Source organism: Schistocerca cancellata, chromosome 3, assembly GCF_023864275.1.
Source record: "Schistocerca cancellata isolate TAMUIC-IGC-003103 chromosome 3, iqSchCanc2.1, whole genome shotgun sequence".
NCBI classification, from domain to species: domain Eukaryota; kingdom Metazoa; phylum Arthropoda; class Insecta; order Orthoptera; family Acrididae; genus Schistocerca; species Schistocerca cancellata.
Window position 1 is genome coordinate 644,722,765 of NC_064628.1, and position 24,276 is coordinate 644,747,040.

The window sequence follows — 24,276 nt, forward strand, 5'->3', positions numbered from 1 at the left end:
AAGTAAACGTCGACAAGTGCGAAGCCGTTCTGTTCACTAGAAGACCGAAGCAACACCAATACTGCAGACCAATAACTCTACAGGCACGCCCAATAAGTTTCCGTGAGAAAGTCAAATACCTCGGTGTCTGGCTGGACCGGAAATTACTCTGGGGGGACCGCATACAACACATGACCAACCGAGCAAGCGTGAGGCTCAAACAGCTCTACCCTATATTCAGCAGGCGTAGCACACTGAACAGAAGGTCCATGTACATGACACTTATTCGACCCCTGATGACGCACGCAGCTCCTGTCTGGGGATACGCTGCGCCTACACGCCTGCGCCGTCTGCAGCTCATACAAAACAAAGTACTCAAAATCATAAGCAATGCTCCACGATACACAAGCATCGCGGACCTTCACCGGGAATACCGACTTGAGACTCTCACGGAGGTAATCTGCAAACTCACCACATGACTACACAGAAACTCCAGACATTCGCAGAACCCGTTTATTCTGAATCTGGGGAACTACGACCACAACCACAGATGGAAACATAAAAGACCAAAAGACGTACTTGTAAGGACCTAACATCTATGGCCAAGCACACGCAAACACAACGGTACAGGTGAGCCCCTGTTAATCAGACGCCTTTACTGGATATCCAGCTGGAACACACTGCCGAATAACTGGCACCACGCGCCCCACAAAGTGAGATGATCAATGGCCGATCTCGCACTACTATATAACGATCTTGATTGTTCCAGGAATGTAGCGGCTGCAGCAACTGGGATACATCACCATCGCTTGCCACGGTAATGATGCATGATACCCATACTAACAAATCCAACCTTGCATGAACAATCGCAGCTAGTAAGTCACTACTGTTCTTACTACCCATCCCACTGTCGCAGAGGTTTTTTTCCCACGGCACGAGCCTTGGCACTTTTTTCCCTCTGCGCTTCAAATTGCTACCCTCACTCGCATTTCGTCCACTATCTATCAGCTGATGGACCGTGATAATGCGTAGCCTTACCCAGACGCACGTACAACATCACAGCCCAGCATCCTGTGATCCACTTACTAGATAACTAACATGTTGACAGAGGTGACAGTAGAACTTTTGGTGTGCTCACCACGTTGGTGCGGGCGTGGAGGGCTCCATCTTTAATCCCCAGAAAGTACACAATGGATTTTAAAACTTTGGAAATTTGTGGTAAGTTCCTATGGATAAAACTGGTGAGGTCATCGGTCCATAGGCTTACACATTACTTACTCTAACTTAAACTAACTACCGTGACTAGGCGCCTCAAACTGCGCAGCTACCCCGCGCGCCCCACAATGGATTTTAGTCCGAATTATCGTAGCCAAACGAAAAGTGGGGAATGGACAAATGGGATACCAAATTGACCACCATGAAATATATTTTTGTAAAGAAATATTTAATTACTTGAAAGTGTTCAGGATAATTGAGAATAACTTAATTTGTGATTTGAAGGAAAATTTTTCTCCGAACTTTCACAGCCAAACGAAGGGTGGGAAGTGGGCAAACTGATCTAGTCCTGCAACTGCTTGAAGGTAATCAGAATAATTAAGAGAAACTCCATTAGTAATTTGAGGGGAAAATTACACAATGGTTTATTGTCCAAATTTTCATAGCCCAAAGAAGAGCTTTAAATGGACAAATAAGGTATCAAATTGATCAGTGTGAGGTATAGTTTTGCAATAAAGATTAATTGCTTGTAAGTAATCAGGATGATTAAGATCAATTTAATTAGAGAATTGAGGTCAATAAAATTTTTTTTGAAACATAACGTTTGAATGTTTTGTGAATTTATTTGACTAAAAGTGAGATGTGACAGCCGTAATCACGTACAGCAAATAGGTTGCCGATTGAGAATTTCAAGTTCAGACTTTAACTTAGAGTCTTAGAATTCTGAAGAGTACTAGAGGATATTTTTCTGGTGGATTATGTAGACCGTGTAGGCTGCTGTTGTGTGGCATTGAGATACTATTGTTGTGTTAATGGAAGCGGTAAAAATTTGGGACATCATTTGCTGTGTATGATCTCGGGTGTCACTGAATGCCGCATCAAATTTTTCTCTAGTCTGTTTTATTTCTTACTCTTAGACAAATATTGTCATAAAATATCTGTATGTTATTTTTCAAATTATTTTATTATTTTATGTAGGACGGCCATATTGAAAGTAATGAGCAACAACATTTAAAATTTTTAATCCTTTGTTTTTAGTCAAACCAGTACCTCATCTTAACCTACATACTTTCTGTAAGTTTCGAAAATAGTCAGTGTTTCTTTGCATCCTTTTTTCCTAGCGGTCTGCAAATTTGGAAACGCCCTTACGATAAAACTCCATTCCCGCTTCCCGAGGACACTGATGCACTACTTACCGAATGTCCTCCACCATCTCGTAGCATTGGCCTCACATTTGGTCATTAACAGAAGGGTAAAGATGGTAGTCAGAGAGTGCCAAGTCAGGAATGTATAGAGAATTTATTTCATTGTTTTGGGTGATGGTTCTTCTCTGAAGCTTGTGGTCTTTCCTCAATAAACGTGGAACCCAACGGCCACAAACTTTTTGATACCCTAAGCTTTGAATCACTTCTTCACTGAACTGTGTCCAACTGCACGTTTTACTGCGTTTTCATTTTCAGTGACATGCCTGTCTTCTCCTATGAGCTCACCATCTCTTTCCAATGGCGATCCGTATGAGGCTCATTTGGATACTGGTGACTCCACGTATGAAATGTCTCACCCATCCAATACAGCTGACGCCCAAGCAGATACCTCTATAGGCATGTTAAAGTCTGAGGTGAATTTCAGCAAAACATTTTCCCCTCTTTAACAAGGAGGTAAATCACAGCACGCTTTGGCCTACACAATCACTCTATCTCACACGCCTTAAGACAACGAGAAAAGGGAGAAAGGTGTCATACTCGGATTTAAACATATGTAAAACGACACAGGATCTAAATGCGCAGGGAAATCTGACTAGCTGTCCACTTAGGAAAAACGTGGGTGGCCAGTAACCCAGTTAACACGTTAGAAGCTTCTTCCTAAAATTTTTGGAAACGAGTTGGACAAATCAGAAAACTTTAAAACTTTCAGCACATTGAATTTAAAATCTTCTGGGTTATTAGGCATCGTCATATTTCCTCTAAAACGATTGAAGTTTCGATCCCTCTGCTGGGATCTTCCTCAGGATCTTTTGGTGTCTATTACCGCTAGAAAACTGTCAAAGACGATTTTTTTTCCTTTATTGTATTTCAATTCCCCATCGGGGTGAGCTTGCAGAAGTATAGGCGCTGCTCTTCAGCTGAAAGACGGAGAACAAGCAATAGAAGACATTTAAAAATATACAGAGGCGAAAACATGGTGAACATAGATATAAAAAAGGGGGAACATCATGAAAGACAATAGACAAAAAAGGGGCGACTGTAAAATGGAGATAAAAACTGTAAAAAAAGTAGTGCACACAAAAAAACCCACACACTGGGACAATTAGAAGAATACAAGGCACAGTATGACCGGAGCATAAAAGTATCGACGGATGGTGTAACACATAACAAACACTGATAGTGACACTAAGTACAATGCCAGCACACAATTAAAATCACACCTCTCGACACTAAACACAACACTGTCATGGCACACTGATGATGATCAAAATGGAGGATCTGCCAGGCGCAAGGAGATGAGGGAGACCAGAAGAAGGGAGGGAGGGAGGCGAAGAGAGGAGGGGGAGATGGGCGGGGGCGCGCCGAAGAGGGCCAGGTAGGGAGGGATGTGGGAAGGAAAGAGGCAAGGATGGGGTGCAGGGTCTCGGGGGGGGGGGGGAAGGAGGAAAATCCGCTCTGGGAGAAGGAGGGGAGAGGAAAAAAGGGGCCCTAGGGAGTGGGGGGGAACAAGGCCAGGTTACAGGGTAGATGTCACAGCGAAGTTCATAATCCGGGAGGGGGAGGCGCTGGAAATTGCCCTGATGAAGGAGATGGAGGATGTGGAGGTGGAGAGAGGGAGGGATACAGCAATAGAGGCGTGGCAATGGGCGGGGGGGTGGAGAGGAAGGAGGAAATCAGAGGGGGGGGGGGATCAAGCCTGCGGAAAATGTAAAGGATACGGAGATGTTTGAGGAACAGGAGGAGGTGGGGGAAGGGAATCAGAGACGAGTGTCGTGTACTGTTATAAAAGGTAGTTTTCCCGCATTCGTGCTGGAGAAGTGATAGCATTGGCTAAAATTATTATGGCTACCATTGGTGGGCCGTAGTCATAGGCTAATATTACCACACTGATGAAGATAAAAGGGCGTTGTTGGCTAAACTCTTGTGAATACTATTTGTGGCACATCATCATTGAATAGAAAGGCACTATTCCACACCTGAAATTCCTCCTACTGCTGTTGGTTGGCCGTCATCATTGGATAGATTTGAAATGGACAGAGCAAGAGAGGGGGAATGTTTACCCAAAATATTGTCTATCGATGTGACTTGCAGCGCGTTGTTTACGTCGCTCGCACACCGCGGCTGCATATTCACTTCCTCGATGGCGGGGAGCCATGATGACGGAAGCCTATTGCCGTCCTGTCTATTGAAATTGGATGCATTCTTGGAAATTTCAACCGCTGCTCGGACCTTTCTTCTATAAATGTTTGTTTCCTTAGCCAGGACACGTACGTTGTTAAAATCTATGTCAGAATGACAGTTCTCATGATGTTCCGCTACTGCCGATTTTGCAGTTTGATTTAGCCGCATGTGCCGTTCGCGTTCCTTAATGCGTTCTTTAACAGGTCTTCCCGTTCGCCTATATACACTTTGCCGCAGCCACATGTCACTAGATATACGCCTGCATTGTGGAGGCAATCATGCGCATCCGTTTTCCGTCGGGAAAAATCTTTTATTTTGTTTTGAATAAAGAAAGATGTCTGAATACCATTATTCTTTAGAATGCTGCTTATGCAGTCAGTGACCCCAGAAACGAACGGTAACCTAACCGAGTGAGAAGGCAGTTCCTTGTCATTCTTGTTGGCGTTATTAATATTCCGCCTAAAATCTCTGTCGACTGAATAACTATCCTAGCCATTTGCCTTCAATGTCCTCTTTAAAAAAATTCCAAGTTGCCATCGCTGGTACGGAAGGCACGTGAAAACAGAATGTTGAGTACTGCTTGCTTCTGGGCTGGGTGGTCGTGTGAAGTGGCATCTAAATACCTGTTTGAGTTGGTCGGCTTTCTATACACTCTGTGAGCTAGAGTGTTATCAGATCTTCTTTATACCAACATAACTAAAAACGGGAGACCGACCTCACTCTCACCCTCCAAGGTAAATTTGATTTTGGGGTCACTGACCACACAAGCAGAATTCTAAAGAATAATGGTATTTAGACATCTTTCTTTAGACAAAACAAAATAAAAGATTATTTCCGACGGCAAACGGATGCACCTGATTGCCTTCACAATGCAGGCGTCTATCAAGTGACATGTGGCTGCGGCAAAGTGTATATAGGCGAAACGGGAAGACCTGTTAAAGAACGCATTAAGGAACGCGAACGGCACATGCGGTTAAAACAAACTGCAAAATCGGCAGTAGCGGAACATCACGAGAACTGTCACTTTGACACAGATTTTAATAACGTACGTGTCCTGACTATGGAAACTAACGTTTATAGAAGAAAGGTCCGAGAAGCGGTTGAAATTTCCAAGAATATATCTAATTTCAATAGAGAGGACGGCTATAGGCTTCCGTCATCATGGCTCCCCGCCATCGAGGAAGTGAATATGCAGCCGCAGTGTGCGAGCGACGTAAGCAATTCGTTGCAAGTCACATCGGCGGAAAATTTTAGGTAAACATTCCCCCTCTCTTGCTCTGTCCGTTTCGAATATAGCCAATGAGGACGGCCAAGCAATAACAGTAGGACGAATTTCAACTAATAACCCTTCTCCAGCTTAAGTGTGGAATAGTGCCTTTCTATCCAATGACGATGGGCCACCAATAGTAACCACAGGAGTTTAGCCAACAACACCCTTTCATATGCATCAGTGTGGGAATATAAGCCTTTGGCTATGGCCCACCAATTGTAGCCATTAGAATTTTAACTAATATTACCACTTCTCCAGCACGAACGCGGGAAAACTCCCCTTTATAAAAGGACACGACAATCGTCTCTGACAGCGTTCTTGCATTAGTGGACACCGGAAGATCCTGAGGAAGATCCCAGCAGAGGGGTCGAAACTTCGATCATTTTAGAGGAAATATGATGCATCATAATAACCCAGAAGATTTTAAATTCAGTGACAACGGCCACGAAAGCCTGCAGATTTATATTTCAACACATTTCTTTAGACGCTACTTACGATAGAGGGACGATCTGTTGGCAAATCTACCGCTACCCACTGGTCGGAAAATAATACAAACACTAATAAAATGTGGCGCACAGTGACGCACAGTGGAGGGTTCTCTCGTCGGATCAAGAAGCCATGCGCCATACTGCTGTGGCCTACACGAAGACGAGTAAGGAGGACTTCGTCTCACCTGCGTGCTGGAAGGAGGTACACCACGGCGGCGTTGTGGGCCTTACTGGAGGGAGATTGCTGTCTGTTACTTCCAGTCACTCATATTCCCATCGACTCTGCGCCTCAACGGCGAGACAACAACATCCAGGGGGATGGCATACTGAGCTGACCGAGGAACACGACACGCCTCCTTGGCCGCTACATACGTTGTTTCGTTCCCTGCAGTACCCATGTGCTCTGGCACCCAGCAGTAGGGCGTCTTCTTCCCTAGTCTTTGTTCCCGCATTAGAGCGTCCTGCATATCCTGGATTTCAAATGGTTCAAATGGCTCTAAGCACTATGGGACTTAACATCTGGCGTCCCTTAGATGGTTCAAATGGCTCTGAGCACTATGGGACTTAACATCTCAGGTCATCAGTCTCCTAGCATTTAGAACTACTTAAACCTAACTAACCTAAGAACATCACACACATCCATGCCCGAGGCAGGATTCGAATCTGCGACCGTAGCGATCAGTCCCCTAGACTTAGGACTACTTAAGCCCAATCTAAAGACATCACACACATCCATACCCGAGGCAGGATTCGAATCTGCGACCGTAGCGCGGCTGATTGGTAAATTGGGGTTCCATAGCTGGACGAGCAACGGTTTGTGTGCTGGGGAATTGGGCGTAACGGGAAACTGACGTGTCTGTCGCAGCATGAGAAGCTACTGCCGGATAGTAAGTGGCGGTTCCCCAGAGACTGGCTATGGAGTTCGTTCTGTAAGCTTCCGTGACCAGCCTTATCTCCTCATGATGCACAGCGTTGATCTTCACGTACGAAGGGCTCGCTGACCCGTACACTGTGCAGCCACAGCCGGCCGCTGTGGTCGAGCGGTTCTAGACGCGTCAGTCCGGAACCTCGCGCCTGCTACGGTCGCAGGTTCGAATCCTGCCTCGGACATGGATGTGCGTGATGTTCTTAGGTTGGTTAGGTTTAAATAGTTCTAAGTCTAGGGGACTGATGACCTCAGATGTTAAGTCCCATAGTGCTTAGAGCCATTTGAACCATTTTGTGCAGCCACAGTCCAGCTGGGATGGAACTAAAGCCCTGTAAAACTGGAGCAGACGCCACTGTCTGTTCCACAAGATTTGTGGGTAAGATACCGTTTTTGTTACATTGTTAGAATTGGAATTTTAACAATGGGTTGCTCACGACTTTCATTATGACCGTCGTACGAAATAACATGCATATATATAGTGTGCCGACTGTTAAGTTCAAATGGTTCAAATGGCTCTGAGCACTATGGGACTTAACATCTATGGTCAACAGTCCCCTAGAACTTAGAACTACTTAAACCTAACTAACCTAAGGACAGCACACAACACCCAGTCATCACGAGGCAGAGAAAATCCCTGGCCCCGCCGGGAATCGAACCCGGGAACCCGGGCGTGGGAAGCGAGAACGCTACCGCACGACCACGAACTGCGGACCGACTGTTAAGTTGTCCGACTGCCAAAGAGGCTTGTGGGAAGCACAGGAAGCAAGCCCGGTCCTTACAGACTGCCAAGTGATGAGGGTGGAACAAGCCACGCCTGCCTCCCACACTGTGCCCTGAACTTCCACAAAATCAAAAGTCATACACGAAGATCACTATTGGTTAAATATTGTTCGTAATCAAATTTGAAATCTTCTCAAGCACTGAGACCTTGACTGTAACTGTAACACTTACGCACTCATTTTTCAGAAGGAAATGACAAAGTACGAAACAGTGTGAAGTGTAACATCGTAACACAGCTGAAGACAATTTCTACCTCAAACAGTACTGTGGTCTAAGGAAACGTTGGCTGCAACCAGAAGCAAATGACTACAGGACGAAACCTACCGCAGGTCGGGGGAGCATATAGGGCAACTTACGGTTGACACACACACTATGCTCTCTGTCAGCTTACAACGAAATTGCTAGAAATGTCCCAGGATTATCAGAAACGGTGGGGAAGCTGTGCGGCCGTACCTTGGGCGAGACGGGTGTGGTGACCTGCGAGGCGGGTGCGGTGGGCGCCTCTGAGGCGGCGACCGCCGCCGCCACCCCCGCCGCCGCCCCCGCGCCGCCCCCCGCGATGCGCCAGTCCCAGCCGGGCGGCACCACGGACGCCGTCCTCGGAGCCTCCGGAATGACAGACAGCAGCTTGGCGTCCAGCTCGCCGGGGTGGGCCCGGTACCAGGCAGCGGGGCGGCCGCGCTGCGCAGCGTCCGCAACAGTGGAAAAGGAACACACACAGGGTCACACTGAGCACCCGTCACAGCTGCGTCTGCATCAAAGTAAAAGACACTGCAGCTCTCTCGCAATATACCGGCCTTACACTGTATGATGACACAGTGTGGTGTCTTCAAATTCCGTCGCGCCTAGGGTGACCAGACGTCCGGATTAATCCGGACATGTCCTCCTTTTTAGCTCTTTGTCGGGGGTCCGGGCGGATTTTTACAGTGTCCGGCTTTTTCGCAGAGTTGAGCGTAATACAGTTAAATTTACATTTCGTCCCGTTCTATTGCTCTTTTCTCAAATACTTTAACTATTGGCACTGCCTTCGTGATAAACACGCACGAAGGCGGTGTTAGTAGGTGGCACCAGGATCGTCGATGGTATCGTTGATCGACCTATAAGCGAATGCAAATATCGATTATTCAAAATTTTTGTTTGGTATCTTCACTTTGTATTGGCTTGGCTTCCTGTAGCACACGTATGACTTGTGAGAGTAATTTTTAACCGAGTGAGTTACGTAAAATATTTAGCTATGTCTAAACGAAAGTGTACATTTTCTGATGTCCTTTCCTCCAAATATCCGGCTTTCAAGAAAGGGAGAAATGAATTTGAAGCGGAATGTAAGATATGTGCAGCTGGAACGTGCGTCTCAGTGGCCATAAAGGTAAGAAATAACTCGACAGGTTAACTGTCATGGTTTTATTTCATTGTTTCATAGTCATTCAATTTATTTGAATTCGGAAGGTTAAAGTGCCTTTTACATGTCATCAGCTACTGCTTGAATTGTAGATGTTGGTAGCGGTGCGTCGAGTGAAGGGAGGTGAAGGGTGTTACGTTTTTCGCTTTGTAAACAATTCCGTGTTGTTGACATAAAACGATTGACGCCACACTGTCACCACAATTACTGTTTTTAATTTTTTTCGTATTGCTCAGTTAACCACCTAGCCTTCAGTAACAATTAACGACTAGTTTTACCGGTAATTCCTAGCAGTCGCGTGACGTGTCCAAAGCTGACGTGTGATATCCTCTTCTGCAGTTGACCCGTTTGATGTGTTCTCTTTTTTCTTCCTTTGTCCTCCTTTTTGAGGCTGTTTGTCCTCGTTTTTAAACAATTGCATCTGGTCACCTTAGTCGCGCCACAAGTCGACAGTGCAATGATTGAGTCTGTATTAACCAAGGAACAACAAACATGAAACTCAAAACGGCATTTGCTGCCAAAGAGTAAAATTGTGCAACAAATTACCTGTAACATCGTTTATGCTTACTTATTATGACCTTTCTGTATTCGAATATCTTATCTATAGGAATCTACATTTATTCCACAAACAACGATCTGTAGAACCCAGCTCTTTCTGTTCATTAGGAGAAGTCGTTAGCCACCGGCACCAGGTTCATATCGTATTCCTGGAAGGCCTTAGATACTGTTGTGTACTGTTTCCTAATGAAGTAATTATCAGTGTATAGAATATCAGACCAGGTTTCTGAATGGACTGCGGAATTGCTAGCAAACAGAACACTGTCATTCTTATCGAAACAACTTCTGACAACTGGGGCCTGTGCCGAATGATGTGCGAACACTTCCTGAATCCAGCTGTGCTCGGAAAGGAGGCTTGACCGACTGACGCGATGCAGGCTGCTTCTAGCGTACAAAATCCACCGAAAAATCTACTGTTCATCTCACGAGAAAAATCATATCCCAACTGCAGCGAACGCAGTCTATCTATCTATCTATTAAAATAATCCTGTACGATACAGAAACATGCACAGTTGCAAGGTTCACTCTTCAGTTTATCGTTGACTAGATTCGGGTGAGCTGAACCCGTTTTCAAATCATCCACATAGACAAATCAGTATTTTCAGCACTAGCATATAAAATACTATTTTGTCTGTCTGGGTTTAGGTAACCCGAAACTAGTCATTAGTTACTCGCAAATAAAATGGAATGTTACAACTTAAGTGTTTCTACATCGTACTGATTAGCACAAGTTGATGTCCTGCAACTAATCAAGCACGCTGATAATCCAAAATACAGGGTGAGCACAAAATATTTCCCTGATTATAAAAATTTATTACAGAATAACCGTTGGACATAATAATTTATATTTGATGCCGTTACATAGGGTAGCGTTACTAGTTTATTTTTTTAAGACCACTTACATTAGTAAACCTCAACGTGTGCTCGGTTTGTAGCTCGGAGAATGTTGAGGCGGTATTCCAGTTCCCGCCAGGTGTTTCGTAACATGTGTTCTGTCACAGTACCCACAGCAGCTTGTATCCTAGCCTTCAGTTCGTCGACGTCAGCAACTTGTGGGACGAAGACTCTGTCCTTGATATAGCCCCAGAAAATAAAGTCAACGGGCGTAATGTCTGGAGAGGGGAGTAATGTCCGGATCGGTGGATTGGAAGAAACGGCCCAACACCCTGGCCACCCCGCTTTCCAGACATTACGCCCTTTGACTTTTTTTCTGGGGCTATATCAAGGACAGAGTCTTCGTCACACCAGTTGGTGACGTCGACGAACTGAAGGCTAGGGTACAATCTGTTGTGAGTGCTGTGACAGAACACATGTTACGAAACACCTGCCGAGAACCGAAATACCGTCTCGACATTCTCCGAGCTACCAAGGGAGCACACGTTGAGGTTTACTAACGTAAGTGGTCTTAAAAAAAAACTAGTAACACTAACCTATCTAACGGCATGAAATGTATATTATTATGTCAAACTGTCAATCTGTTATAAATGTTTATAATCATGGCAAGACTTTGTGCTCACTCTGTAGTACTGGTTGAGAGCCTGTTGCCGATGACAAGTTGTTCATTTTGATTGTTCCTATCTTCAGAGAATATCTCCAGAGATGAAACATCGGCAACTGTGTAAAAAAACTCGAGGGTCCCATAATGTAAAGGTCGTTATGAGCTTTATAGAGAAATCACTATTCGTACCGAGCGAGGTGGCGCAGTGGTTAGCACACTGGACTCGCATTCGGGAGGACGACGGTTCAATCCCGTCTCCGGCCATCCTGATTTAGGTTTTCCGTGATTTCCCTAAATCGCTTCAGGCAAATGACGGGATGGTTCCTTTGAAAGGGCACGGCCGATTTCCTTCCCCATCCTTCCCTCACCCGAGCTTGCGCTCCGTCTCTAATGACCTCGTTGTCGACGGGACGTTAAACACTAATCTCCTCCCTCCTCCTCCAAATCACTATTCGTCACGTGAAGCTGAATGCATATGATTATCCCCGAAAGGTGATGTTGGTATACATTTAACTTATTGTTGCAATTCTTTTCTTTCTCGTCATCCACATTTTGTTATTAAACACTACTTTACTTTCCGTTGAAATTACTGTGTTACAATATTCATAAATTTCTACTGCCCTTACATACAAGCATGCATGATAATGCATTATCTTGAATAAATGAGCCGGCCTCTGGTGGCCGAGCGGTTCTGGCGCTACAGTCTGGAACCGCGCGACCGCTACGGTCGCAGGTTCGAATCTTGCCTCGGGCATGGATGTGTGTGTTGTCCTTAGGTTAGTTAGGTTTAAGTAGTTCTAAGTTCTAGAGGACTTATGACCTCAGCAGTTGAGTCCCATAGTGCTAAGAGCCGTTTGAACCATTTGACTAAATGAAATTTTATTTCATGGTCTCTGCACTAAACAGCATGTCTCACTATAGCGTTCTTACAAGTTTCTGCAAACCGACAGCTCCTCTTGTGTTCTGTTAAATGGGTCACAGCTCTTCATTCTTTTTCCCTTACTCGCAACATATATTTGTCCAAAACTGCACGTAATTTTGTAAATTTGAATTGTCCCAAGTGAATATTTACATCTGTTACAAATCTAAGGATTTCATTTTTTTGCTGGTGGTCTTCAAAATTGTTTTCAATTCAATGCTTTATCAAAACTTTTCCAGTGTGATCAGTAAGTCATTTTAAAATGGGAAAAAAACTTTTCCTACAGGCACCTGTTGTTTTCCATTATTCCTAGAAAACTTTTTTCTTGGCCATAGAATGACCCACAGCCTCTCATCCCAGAAGTAAAAACGGAAGCAGACAATGGCCTTGAAAGCTTTCATCGGGTAGGTTGATGCTATAAAAGCAATTCCCTATAGGCTATGGAATAATGTATTACAACGTAGAAGTCTCGATGTTCCGTAACAATTGTGGTGCCTAACCCCGCCCCCCTCCCCACACACACACACAAAATTTTAGAAAAACGTAATTTTAGTCGAAATTTCTTCATTTCATTATGTCCTCCACATATTTGAGATATCTAAAAAACACAAAACACTAAAATTTCATTATAATATTTTCCACTTTTTTCAAAACGATGTTTATTTTCAAGAGAGTACATGAATATAGGAAATGAATTGTTTCAAAGCATAATCATCGAAGCATTTGAAAAGTTCACGAAATACTAGAAACATGTCCAGCATTATACTTTGTATAACATGTTCTTTGGAACCTACAGTTTTTGACGGTGTTAACCATTACAAAAAGCACTAGAGATCTTCTCCGTTCAATGTAATAAAGTCCCTTCTCTCAAGATGATGATGATGTTGATGTTTGGTTTATGGGGCGCTCAACTGCGTGGTTATCAGCGCCCGTACCATTTCCCAACCTTTGCTCAGTCCAATTTCGCCACTTTCCTGGATGATGATGAAATGATGAGGACAACACAAACACCCAGTCATCTCGAGGCAGGTGAAAATCCCTGACCCGCCGGGAATCGAACCCGGGACCCCGTGCTCGGGAAGCGAGAACGCTACCGCGAGACCACGAGCGGCGGACCCTTCTCTCTCAAGAACCAATGTTGGTAATAGTCAGGTTTTACTGAAATTTTTAATAATTACAATTTATTTCATTTCCTCATCTCTGACGTGGTATTTTGTGGAATGATAATGTTTTTCTAAGAATCCTTGCGTTTCCGATTCTACCCCTATTTGCAGAATATCTCCATTTCCTATTCGAATGATCGTCATATTCATGCTTTCTAATATTGGAATATTTTAACTATCCTTAATATGATACGTGACCGGATTAGGTCTACATTATTTTCGAATTAAAAGGCTCTAAAGTGAGGTAGCACATATTATACCACGGAACTGAAAACAGGTAGTTTAAGGCTTGGTACTTTCAGCAGCAATGATGGTTAGATGCCAGCCTTTTTAGCATGTGAGATCATACCTCGTAGCAGAAATAAATCTCGTGCGTAAAACGTAGCACATGCAGAGTTACGCATTCTCACTATCAGCGCTGGGCGCGTTCACACCTTTATTCCGAAGTGGGCGACTGTCTTAGTTTACTGTCGGCTGCAGAGCTGTGCGATGGGTTCATTTGAAGTATACATTTCAATTGTTTATGCGGAGATTTTCTTATGGTTCAAATGGCTCTGAGCACTATGGGACTCAACTGCTGTGGTCATCAGTCCTCTAGAACTTAGAACTACTTAAACCTAACCAACCTAAGGATATCACATACACCCATGCCCGAGGCAGGATTCGAACCTGCGACCGTAGCAACAGCGCGGCTCCGGACTGGAGCGCCTAGAACCGCACGGCCACCACCGCCGGCTTTCTTATGTGGAGCTCTAGATAGAGACTACCGACTTGTTGAATTGTTGATCGTCTGACATAACCTGTTAATAAGTGAGTATATTTGAAAACAGTTTCCCTAAGAAAATAGTAAAAGATAATTGTAAGAAACCATCTAAAAAGCCATGTCTTACTAAAGGGATGAAAATATCTTCTAAACAGAAAAGAGAAATATATCTTATAGCTAGAAGTAGTAATGATACAGAAACAGTCAAACATTGTAAAAACGACTGCATTGTATTAATAAAAGTTATTAAAGAGTCCAGAAGTATGTGCATTGTGTCTGAGATTAGCACCTCTCATAATAAAATTAAAACACTTTGGAATATTGTTAAAAGGGAAACACGGCAACAGAGAGCACAGGAAGACTGTATTTCTATCAAACTCAATGAAAAGTTAGTTAACAATAAGTCAGAAGTATAAAATATTTTAATAATCATATTTTAAGTGTTGCAGAGAAAATAAGATCCAGCTGTTCATTAGATAATGCAAGGATGTACGTGGAAGAGGCAATATGTATGCAATTTGATAAAATTGAAATTCAACCCACCTCTCCTACTGAAATTAGGAAAATAGTAAATTCACTCAAAAGTAAAAGTTCACATGGAATTGATGGCATTTTCAACAGAGTACTAAAAGCTTGTTCCCAACAGGTAAGTAGGATTCTCAGCCACATATGTAGCAGCCCACTGAAACAGGGCATTTTTTAAGATAGACTAAAATACGCTATTGTTAGACCATTGCATAAAAAAGGGGATAGGTCTGATGCTAAAACTACCATCCATTCACGCTTCTGTCAACTTTATCCAAAATTCTTGAAAAAGTAATGTATTCAAGAGTAGCTTGACATATTTGTAAAAATGAAGTATTAACAAAATGTCTGTTTGGTTTACAGAAAGGCTTTTCAACAGAAAATGCTATACATGCTTCCACAGATCAAATATGAAATGCTCTGAATAACCGATCATCACCCACTGGGATATTTTGTGATCTCTCAATGGTTTTTGACTGTGTGAATCATGAAATTCTTCCAGAGTATTGTGGTATGAGTGGGACAGTGCAGAAATGTCTTAATTCGTATTCAACTGGAAGAATGAAGGAGTTTGAAACTGACAGTGTAGATAGTCTGCAAAAGTCAGTAGAGTCCTCTAAGTAGGGAGATACCAAGAATGGTGTCCCACAGGGTGCAGTCTTGGGTCCCTTATTGTTCTTAATATAAGTTAATGAGTTGCCATTCTGTATTCATGAAGATGCAAAGCTAGTTTTTTTTTGAGGATACAAGTATAGCATTCACACAAAAAACAAGAATTAGCTGAGAAAATGGCAAATAATGTCTTTCAGAAAATTATTAATTGGTTCTCCAGAAATTGACTCTCACTAAATTTTGAGAAATCACAGTGTATAGAATTGTGCACAGTAAATGGCATAACGCCACTGACAAATAAAGACTTTCAACAGCAGTCTGTTACTAAGGCAGAAAATTCAAAATTTCTGGGTGTGTGCATTGATGACAAATTGGACTGGAGGAAACACATTGATGATCTGCTGAAACTATTAGGTTCAGATACTTATGCTGTTAGGGGTATTGCAAATTTGGTGATAACCATATCAGTAAATTAGCCTACTATGCCTATTTTCATTCAGTGCTTCCATGTGGCTCATATTTTGAAGTAATTCATCATTAAGAGAAAATGTGTCCCTTGCACAAAAGCGTGTAATCAGATTAGCTGGACTCCACCCAAGATCATCTTGCAGACATTTACTTAAAGAACTCATGATATTCACAGTACCTTCATATAATACATTCACTTATGAAGTTTGTTATTAATAACCCATTCTAATTCAAAGATAGTGGCGAAGTGCATAGCTACAATCGTAGAAGAAGGATGATCTTCACTATTGCGGATTAAATCTGACTTCACACAAAGGGGTTGATTATGCTGCCACAAAAATCTTTTGTCATTTGCCAAATAGCATTAAATGTCTGACAAAAGCCAACCAGCAATTAAAAACAAATTAAAAGGATTTCTGAATTACAACTCCTTCTACTAGATAGATGAATTTTTAGATATGACGTAGTAATGTCAAAAAAAAGTAGTGAAAACTTAGGTTAAACTGATATGTTCCACATCACTACCAAATGTTGTATTCATGATCTATGGAACAAATGGTAATGTAATGTAATATTGGTAGAGTCGCTAGCTGCAGATTTAAAATTCTGCTTGTTAGTAGTCTTCAGTAGTTGAACTGCACTTCCCCTACCGCTTCATGGGCGCCACACACAATGGAACCCCCACCAATGCCGCTGTTCCCCCTCCCCTGTCAGGCTTTCAGCGCTAAGTATGTGCCATGTTACGTTATGCGCACTCTAGTGAGAGATGAACCAACTCACAGTGAGGGACTTTGTATAAATGGATAAAGATAGCAGGTGCTTTATACCATGTACTAGGAATGCAGAGCTGGATTAGTGCATAAGTGGATCTAGAAGGTAGTAAGACCTGGCATTAAGCGACCATATGTGTTTCTAAAACTTTTAAGGAATTTTGCCAAATGTCAACTGATTTTATAGCAGAAAAACAATACTTTACTATCGATTATTAGTTTGTGCTGCCAAACAACCATCTTCAGCCCAGTAATGGTAAAAATTTTCTCTATGTACACTGCAGACTAGTACGCCATTGTCAGTATATCTCGGCACATGCTCACTAATGGGAAAGGTTTCAATACACTGCTGGTTATACCTGTCATGACCTTAGAAAAGTTTAATTAATCTTATTACATGCCAGATCATAACGAGAGAGGTAGCCGAGCTTCATATGCAAGACTACCTGTGTGCATGAAAGAGAGAAGTCAAACAGGATACTGGGCTAGATAATGCTTCCCTAAGCAGCTGGACACTATTTGCTTCTTCGAGGTTGGCCAAACACGCCAGCAAGTGGTAGGCTACACTTGACACCCCGCCAAAGGCGCCGAGGGTCAAGGTCAACGGAATAGTATTAAACTTTCCAACGTGTGTAATGGAAGAATCCAGATTACGATCTATAGAGACAATCAATCAAACATTAAGGCGATCACAGTCCAGGGAAGGGTCGAAGGGAATGTTCTAGATGGAGACTGAAGAGGGGCATGTGCAACCAGAGTCCATTAAGATTGATACAAAAGAGTGGCGTAGCAGGGTGTAGGGGTAGTATTTAGTTCTAGCATCGAGCGTCTAGAGGGCAGAGATGCTCCGCAGCAGCATCTGATGGTGCACTAACACTTCAACACTAAGAGAAGACGGTGAGATTGTGGTGGACACAAAAAAATGGGTCAAATGGCTCTGAGCACTATGGGACTCAACTGCTGTGGTCATAAGTCCCCTAGAACTTAGAACTACTTAAACCTAACTAACCTAAGGACAGCACACAACACCCAGCCATCACGAGGCAGAGAAAATCCCTGACCCCGCCGGGAATCGAACCCGGGAACCCGGGCGTGGGAAGCGAGAACGCTACCGCACGACCACGAGATGCGGGCGTGGTGGACACACAATACATGGGTACTAAGTAGTGTTTTACAACATCCATTAGAATGGTGCTGAACAGCGACTGTATTTCTGTGTGTCGAGGAGCCACAACATCGGAATTTCAGTGAATAAGAGGAACAAATTACTGCTTAATACTTGTCTCTTGTATAGTGGGTAAAGAGGCCTGTGAGTACTAGTGAAATGGGTCATAGTGCTGATGACTGATTATTTAGGCCAAGTGGCCCGTAGTTAACAGACTGAGTAACACTCAAGCACTCGTCTCTGATAGACGTCCTTTCTAGTTGTTATTGAAAGCTTCTGACATTCTGATAAGGGGTTTTGGTCCGACACTTCACTAAGTAAATGTTTTTGTTAGAATAATGAATTGATTAAAGAAAGATTAATAACTTGCTACTTCATCAAACCATTCCTCCTAACTCCACAAGAGTTATCAATCTTCCATAACGTAACCCCCTCCAACTAAGATTTTCTCCCTCTCATCTCCACTGCAAAGGTTAATAAAAAAGAAAACTAAACCCACAATATCGTTAAAGTCTTGACTGCGCCACGCAGGGGTAGGGAACCTGTGCCAGGACCAGCATACCAACGAAGTTACAGAGTGCAATTGTGAACCGTGCTTGTTAAAAAGTGTACCTGAGTACAAAGTATACACATCGCCGCAACGAATTTTAACTCGACAATATTCGAAGAGTAAGATATAGTAAACATGGCGATACATACATATGATATGTAAAATATATCGACGAGCTACAATTCGTAGCTGCAACATCACTGCACAGTGATTTAAAACCATGTTTACTGCGAGCTACTGAGTGAGCTTTTGGAAGAGAACGAGGAGGAGGGATGGGTGGTGCGTGGATAACTCAGGCCTTAAAAGAAATGACTGAAGAAAAGAAGACCGTTTACGAGAAATAGTTAAGCTCTAAAAGGCAGGAAGATGGGGATCACTGAAACACAGTTAAGAGAGGCGTAAAAGGGATGGTTATCGGAGCTAAAGAGTCGTGGGAGACGTAATATGTCGACGTAGAACATTTAGTTGAGTACAACAGGTCAACAGAAGCCTGGTGATTTATATGTTAAGTGAGAGCCCCTGCTAAAGTTAGAAGAGGGGCTAGAATGATTGCCATTTCTGAATGAAAGGCACAATTTAAACGTCGTCTTACAGGAGATACGGAAGAGTATTGAGAAGAGCAGCTGTGGAAGAGATGGTTGACAATGAAGTTTATCAGGGTCTCCAAAAATAAAATTAAAAAAATGGAAAGGCAGTCTGTTCTGGAGGCATAGTAACGGAATTATTGAAGTACAAAGGACCTGAAGTAGAAGCAGCACTATTAACTATTTTTAATGAAGTGATTCAAGGAGATGGAGTACCCCAAGAATGGAAGATATCATACACTCCTGGAAATGGAAAAAAGAACACATTGACACCGGTGTGTCAGACCCACCATACTTGCTCCGGACACTGCGAGAGGGCTGTACAAGCAATGATCACACGCACGGCACAGCGGACACACCAGGAACCGCGGTGTTGGCCGTCGAATGGCGCTAGCTGCGCAGCATTTGTGCACCGCCGCCGTCAGTGTCAGCCAGTTTGCCGTGGCATACGGAGCTCCATCGCAGTCTTTAACACTGGTAGCATGCCGCGACAGCGTGGACGTGAACCGTATGTGCAGTTGACGGACTTTGAGCGAGGGCGTATAGTGGGCATGCGGGAGGCCGGGTGGACGTACCGCCGAATTGCTCAACACGTGGGGCGTGAGGTCTCCACAGTACATCGATGTTGTCGCCAGTGGTCGGCGGAAGGTGCACGTGCCCGTCGACCTGGGACCGGACCGCAGCGACGCACGGATGCACGCCAAGACCGTAGGATCCTACGCAGTGCCGTAGGGGACCGCACCGCCACTTCCCAGCAAATTAGGGACACTGTTGCTTCTGGGGTATCGGCGAGGACCATTCGCAACTGTCTCCATGAAGCTGGGCTACGGTCCCGCACACCGTTAGGCCGTCTTCCGCTCACGCCCCAACATCGTGCAGCCCGCCTCCAGTGGTGTCGCGACAGGCGTGAATGGAGGGACGAATGGAGACGTGTCGTCTTCAGCGATGAGAGTCGCTTCTGCCTTGGTGCCAATGATGGTCGTATGCGTGTTTGGCGCCGTGCAGGTGAGCGCCACAATCAGGACTGCATACGACCGAGGCACACAGGGCCAACACCCGGCATCATGGTGTGGGGAGCGATCACCTACACTGGCCGTACACCACTGGTGATCGTCGAGGGGTTACTGAATAGTGCACGGTACATCCAAACCGTCATCGAACCCATCGTTCTACCATTCCTAGACCGGCAAGGGAACTTGCTGTTCCAACAGGACAATGCACGTCCGCATGTATCCCGTGCCACCCAACGTGCTCTAGAAGGTGTAAGTCAACTACCCTGGCCAGCAAGATCTCCGGATCTGTCCCCCATTGAGCATGTTTGGGACTGGATGAAGCGTCGTCTCACGCGGTCTGCACGTCCAGCACGAACGCTGGTCCAACTGAGGCGCCAGGTGGAAATGGCATGGCAAGCCGTTTCACAGGACTACATCCAGCATCTCTACGATCGTCTCCATGGGAGAATAGCAGGCTGCATTGCTGCGAAAGGTGGATATACACTGTACTAGTGCCGACATTGTGCATGCTCTGTTGCCTGTGTCTATGTGCCTGTGGTTCTGTCAGTGTGATCATGTGATGTATCTGACCCCAGGAATGTGTCAATAAAGTTTCCCCTTCCTGGGACAATGAATTCACGGTGTTCTTATTTCAATTTCCAGGAGTGTATATTATCGCCGTATATATGAAAGAGAGCAAGAGAGATCTGACTAATTACACCGGAACAAGAGTAATGGCTTCTATGAGTGGGTTGTGTAAAGAACGGATTGGAATAGATTGTGCACGTCGTTGTATCTTAGGAACAGTCGAGTTTTACTGCTGAGATAAGCTCTTTTGTGTACGCCAGATCTGTTAGAAAAGGGATGAAAAAAAATCGAGATCTCCATTTGGTGTTTATTGATCTAGAAAAGGCCTATGATTCTGTGCGAAGGATATTGCTATGGACAGCATTGGGAATATTTGGAGTGGTTGGTACATTAATAGGGTAGGTGAAAAGGATGTACCACTAAAGCAGTGCAGTTCCAAAAGTTACGGGTAAGCTACTGAAAAGTTTTAAAACATGTAAAGGGCTAAGACAAGGATGTTCTGTATTACCACGATTATTTAAGTTGTGTTTAGAAGTTCTTCGTGGACACTCGAATAGACAGTGCAGAAATTTGGATGTGGCAATACGACGTCAATGTTTACATTTATTAGGTTTGTCGACAGTGAAATACTTATGGTTCTGTGCAAGGTTGATGCCATATATAAAATGAGAAAGTTAATGGATAAAACTTCCTGGCAGAGTAAAACTATGTCCCGGACCGATACTCGATCTTGGGACTTTTGCCTTTCGTGGATAAGCACCGTAACAATTTTAACAGAAAAGAGGAAGGTGTTAAAGTATATAAAATTTGGCTGTAAACGCTGCACCGTAAGAATGACGATCAGTTACTTTCAATCGAGGCTTTTTGCATTACCAGAGAATATTTCGTAGTCGACGTCATGTGATGGACTGTGGGGCGCTCTACACTGCCCTAGTTTCGGTGCTCCCTCGAATTCTTGTTGAAGTTTGCCACTATACCTCTGAAGATGTTTTACGCAGCCGGAAAGAAAACGTTAAGAGAAATTTTTATACACCGATCACGACTATTAACTCGTAAGTTTTAACTGATGAAGTCTATTTTGTTTTTTGAAGTAGACGATGTCGGGGTTTGGGTTTTGAGTTTGGCTGGGTAGGAAATGTGGAAGTGCTAACGCTTCTGCGTGCCTAATCGAAAAGACTGGCCAGCGTGAAATGAAGATATCCCACAAAGTAAGACAAGCAAGGGTGACTATTAGGTCATTAAATGGTATCTTTTGGGTTCGGCACATATTCAAACGAACAAAGAAAGTAGTGCTTGTGTGGTGTGTTTGAAAGCATTCTGATACATGGTTCAGAGTGTTGGACATTGAACGAGCGACAAAAGGGGAAAACTGAGGCTTTCGAAATGACTGAGAAGGCTGTTAGGATAAACGTTGTGACATCTAAGAGCAGACAACTGCTCATGAGTGGAAGCCGCTGCTGAAGTAAAGTAAGTACCATTCCTAGCGAGGCTATGTGTACTTTGTACTTAGTACACTTCTTAATAACCATATTCCAGAACTGCACTCCATAACTTCGTTGATATAAACAATAGCGTATTGAAATCTGTCCCATTATTGACGATGTGCCACGATATACTGACGAAGGCATTCTAATCAAAAATGTTCGTAAACAGAGTTTTTACCATAAGTAGCCTGAAGATGGATGTTTAGCAACCAAAACTAGTAATTAACTGTAAATTAATGTATTTATTACGATCAAGATAATTGAAAGATTTTATAAAAAAATTTTAAACATTTTCGAGCCTAAAAGTGTTTGTGTTTAGACTATACAGGAGGAAAAATGAACTGCGAGTTACAGAATAGATAAAAACTGCAGCGTTCAAAATGGATTCGATAAAAATTATACTAACAAGATATAAGTGTACACAGTCCAGTCACGTTAATGTGACCGTCGCCTATGTTCGACGTTTAGATGCAGTAACCACTCATAGACGACTTGTTAGCAGGATAGCAGCAGATGGTATATAAAAGGTGTCGGTGGGGGGACGCGGAAAACAATGCAGTTGTTGTCACAACGCAGGAACAGAGCGAATTACCTGACGCACGAAAGGACATGAATCGCATGATCATCTTTCTGGCCAGGGGTGGACGCATTTCCGAAGCGGCTGAATTTATAAACTGTTCGCGTGCCTTAGTGGTTTAAGTCCTCCATGCATGGCAAATTGATGCTATACAAAATCGGAGCCGAGGCTACTCTGGTGCACCCTGGGCCATAGATGGCAGGGGTGAACGACGGCGGCGGGGATGCGTACAGGCGAATAGACGTGCAACTGTTGAGCATCTGACCCAGATGAACCAAGAGGCTACCAGCAGTGTCTCCTCGACGACCATACAGCGATCATTGCTATGTATGGGTCTCCGCAGCAGGCGCCCGCTTCGTGCACGCACGCTGACTGCTGTTCATTGGCGATTAAGGCTGGAATTTATACACCAATACCGCACTATACGTTCGCTGAGTGGTGACAGGTGACCTTTTTAGATGAATCACGTTTTATGCTCCATCGGACAGATCGCTGTTGGTGAATATGGGTGAAACGTCTGAAAGCAAACACCAACCGAGGCGGGGGGGGGGGGGGGGGGGGGCGTTATGGGAACTTTTTCGTGGCATTCCCTGTGTGGTCTTGTCATTCTGGATCAACACAAATATGCATATATACTTGGGAACCATGTCCATCTTTACATGCAAGTTGTTTTTCCTTGGCATGATGGCATCTACCAACAGGACAATGCAACACGTCACACAGCTTGCAGTGTAGGTGTGTGGTTCGAAGAGCTCCAGAAGGAGTTTACCGTACCCCCCTGGCCACCAAACGCCAAACATTTAAACCCAATTGAGAATCTGTGGGGCCATCCATACCGGGCTTTTCGCCCCACGGATCCTCAATCGAGAAATCTAGAGTAACTGACCGGGGCAGTAAAGTCAGCATGGTTCTAGATCCCTGTCGGTACCTTCCAGAACCTCAGTGAATATCGTCCTACACGTCTCGCGCTGCAAAAGGTGGCTTTTCAGGCTTTGGGACAGATGGTCACATTAATCTGACTGGACGGTGTGTTATGCCTAAAGAAGACGGATGATAGCATGGAACGTATTTTGGCGTCAATAAAAATATACAAAAAGTGATTGGTTGCTGTTTTATTTAAGAAATTCAAGTAAATCGCGTGTAATATCAACCTATAATTGCATATACAATTATGTGTTTTCGAATTTTCCTAATTTTTCACATTTCATTTTTAATAGACGTGCATCAAGAAAAAGTTACTTATAGGATACCACTTTCTCAAATATTCCGCGTTGATAAGAAGGCAGTTGATTAAAAGTTGTGCCAACGATTGCCTAGTTCATGAACAGTCTGGCAACTAGCAGGCTATTTGCATGCAGGAAAATGTTGTTAGCATGACGCTTACTATTAGCTCGGTGCATAAGTTCGCAGCGTTTTCCCATAAGTTTAATAAACACGAAAGATACAAATAACAGAGACTTTAGTCATTAACAGTATACTGTCCTTCACTATTTGCAAGTCCGCCACCGCTGGGCGACTATAGAAATCACGTGGTTTTCAGGCGAAGAACTCATTGTGCCATGTTCGGAGAGCGTTTTCATCGGGAAAGGAAGTTCCTTGAAGGATGTTCGAAAGA

At 43.8% G+C, this 24,276-nt stretch overlaps 2 protein-coding genes across 2 annotated transcripts in view; both read right to left on the reverse strand.

Annotated features, from left to right (window-relative positions):
• Window positions 1-8,549, reverse strand: part of LOC126175594 (inversin-A) — a 238,318-nt gene extending 229,769 nt beyond the window's left edge. The window contains exon 1 of the mRNA XM_049922458.1: window positions 8,500-8,549. The gene's annotated coding sequence lies outside the window, so the exon portion shown is untranslated. The remainder of the gene's footprint in view (window positions 1-8,499) is intronic.
• The window catches only part of LOC126176483 (uncharacterized), a 235,350-nt gene continuing 219,507 nt past the window's right edge, over window positions 8,434-24,276 (reverse strand). The window contains exon 5 of the mRNA XM_049923637.1: window positions 8,434-8,727. Coding sequence (XP_049779594.1) covers window positions 8,434-8,727 — 294 coding nt within the window. The remainder of the gene's footprint in view (window positions 8,728-24,276) is intronic.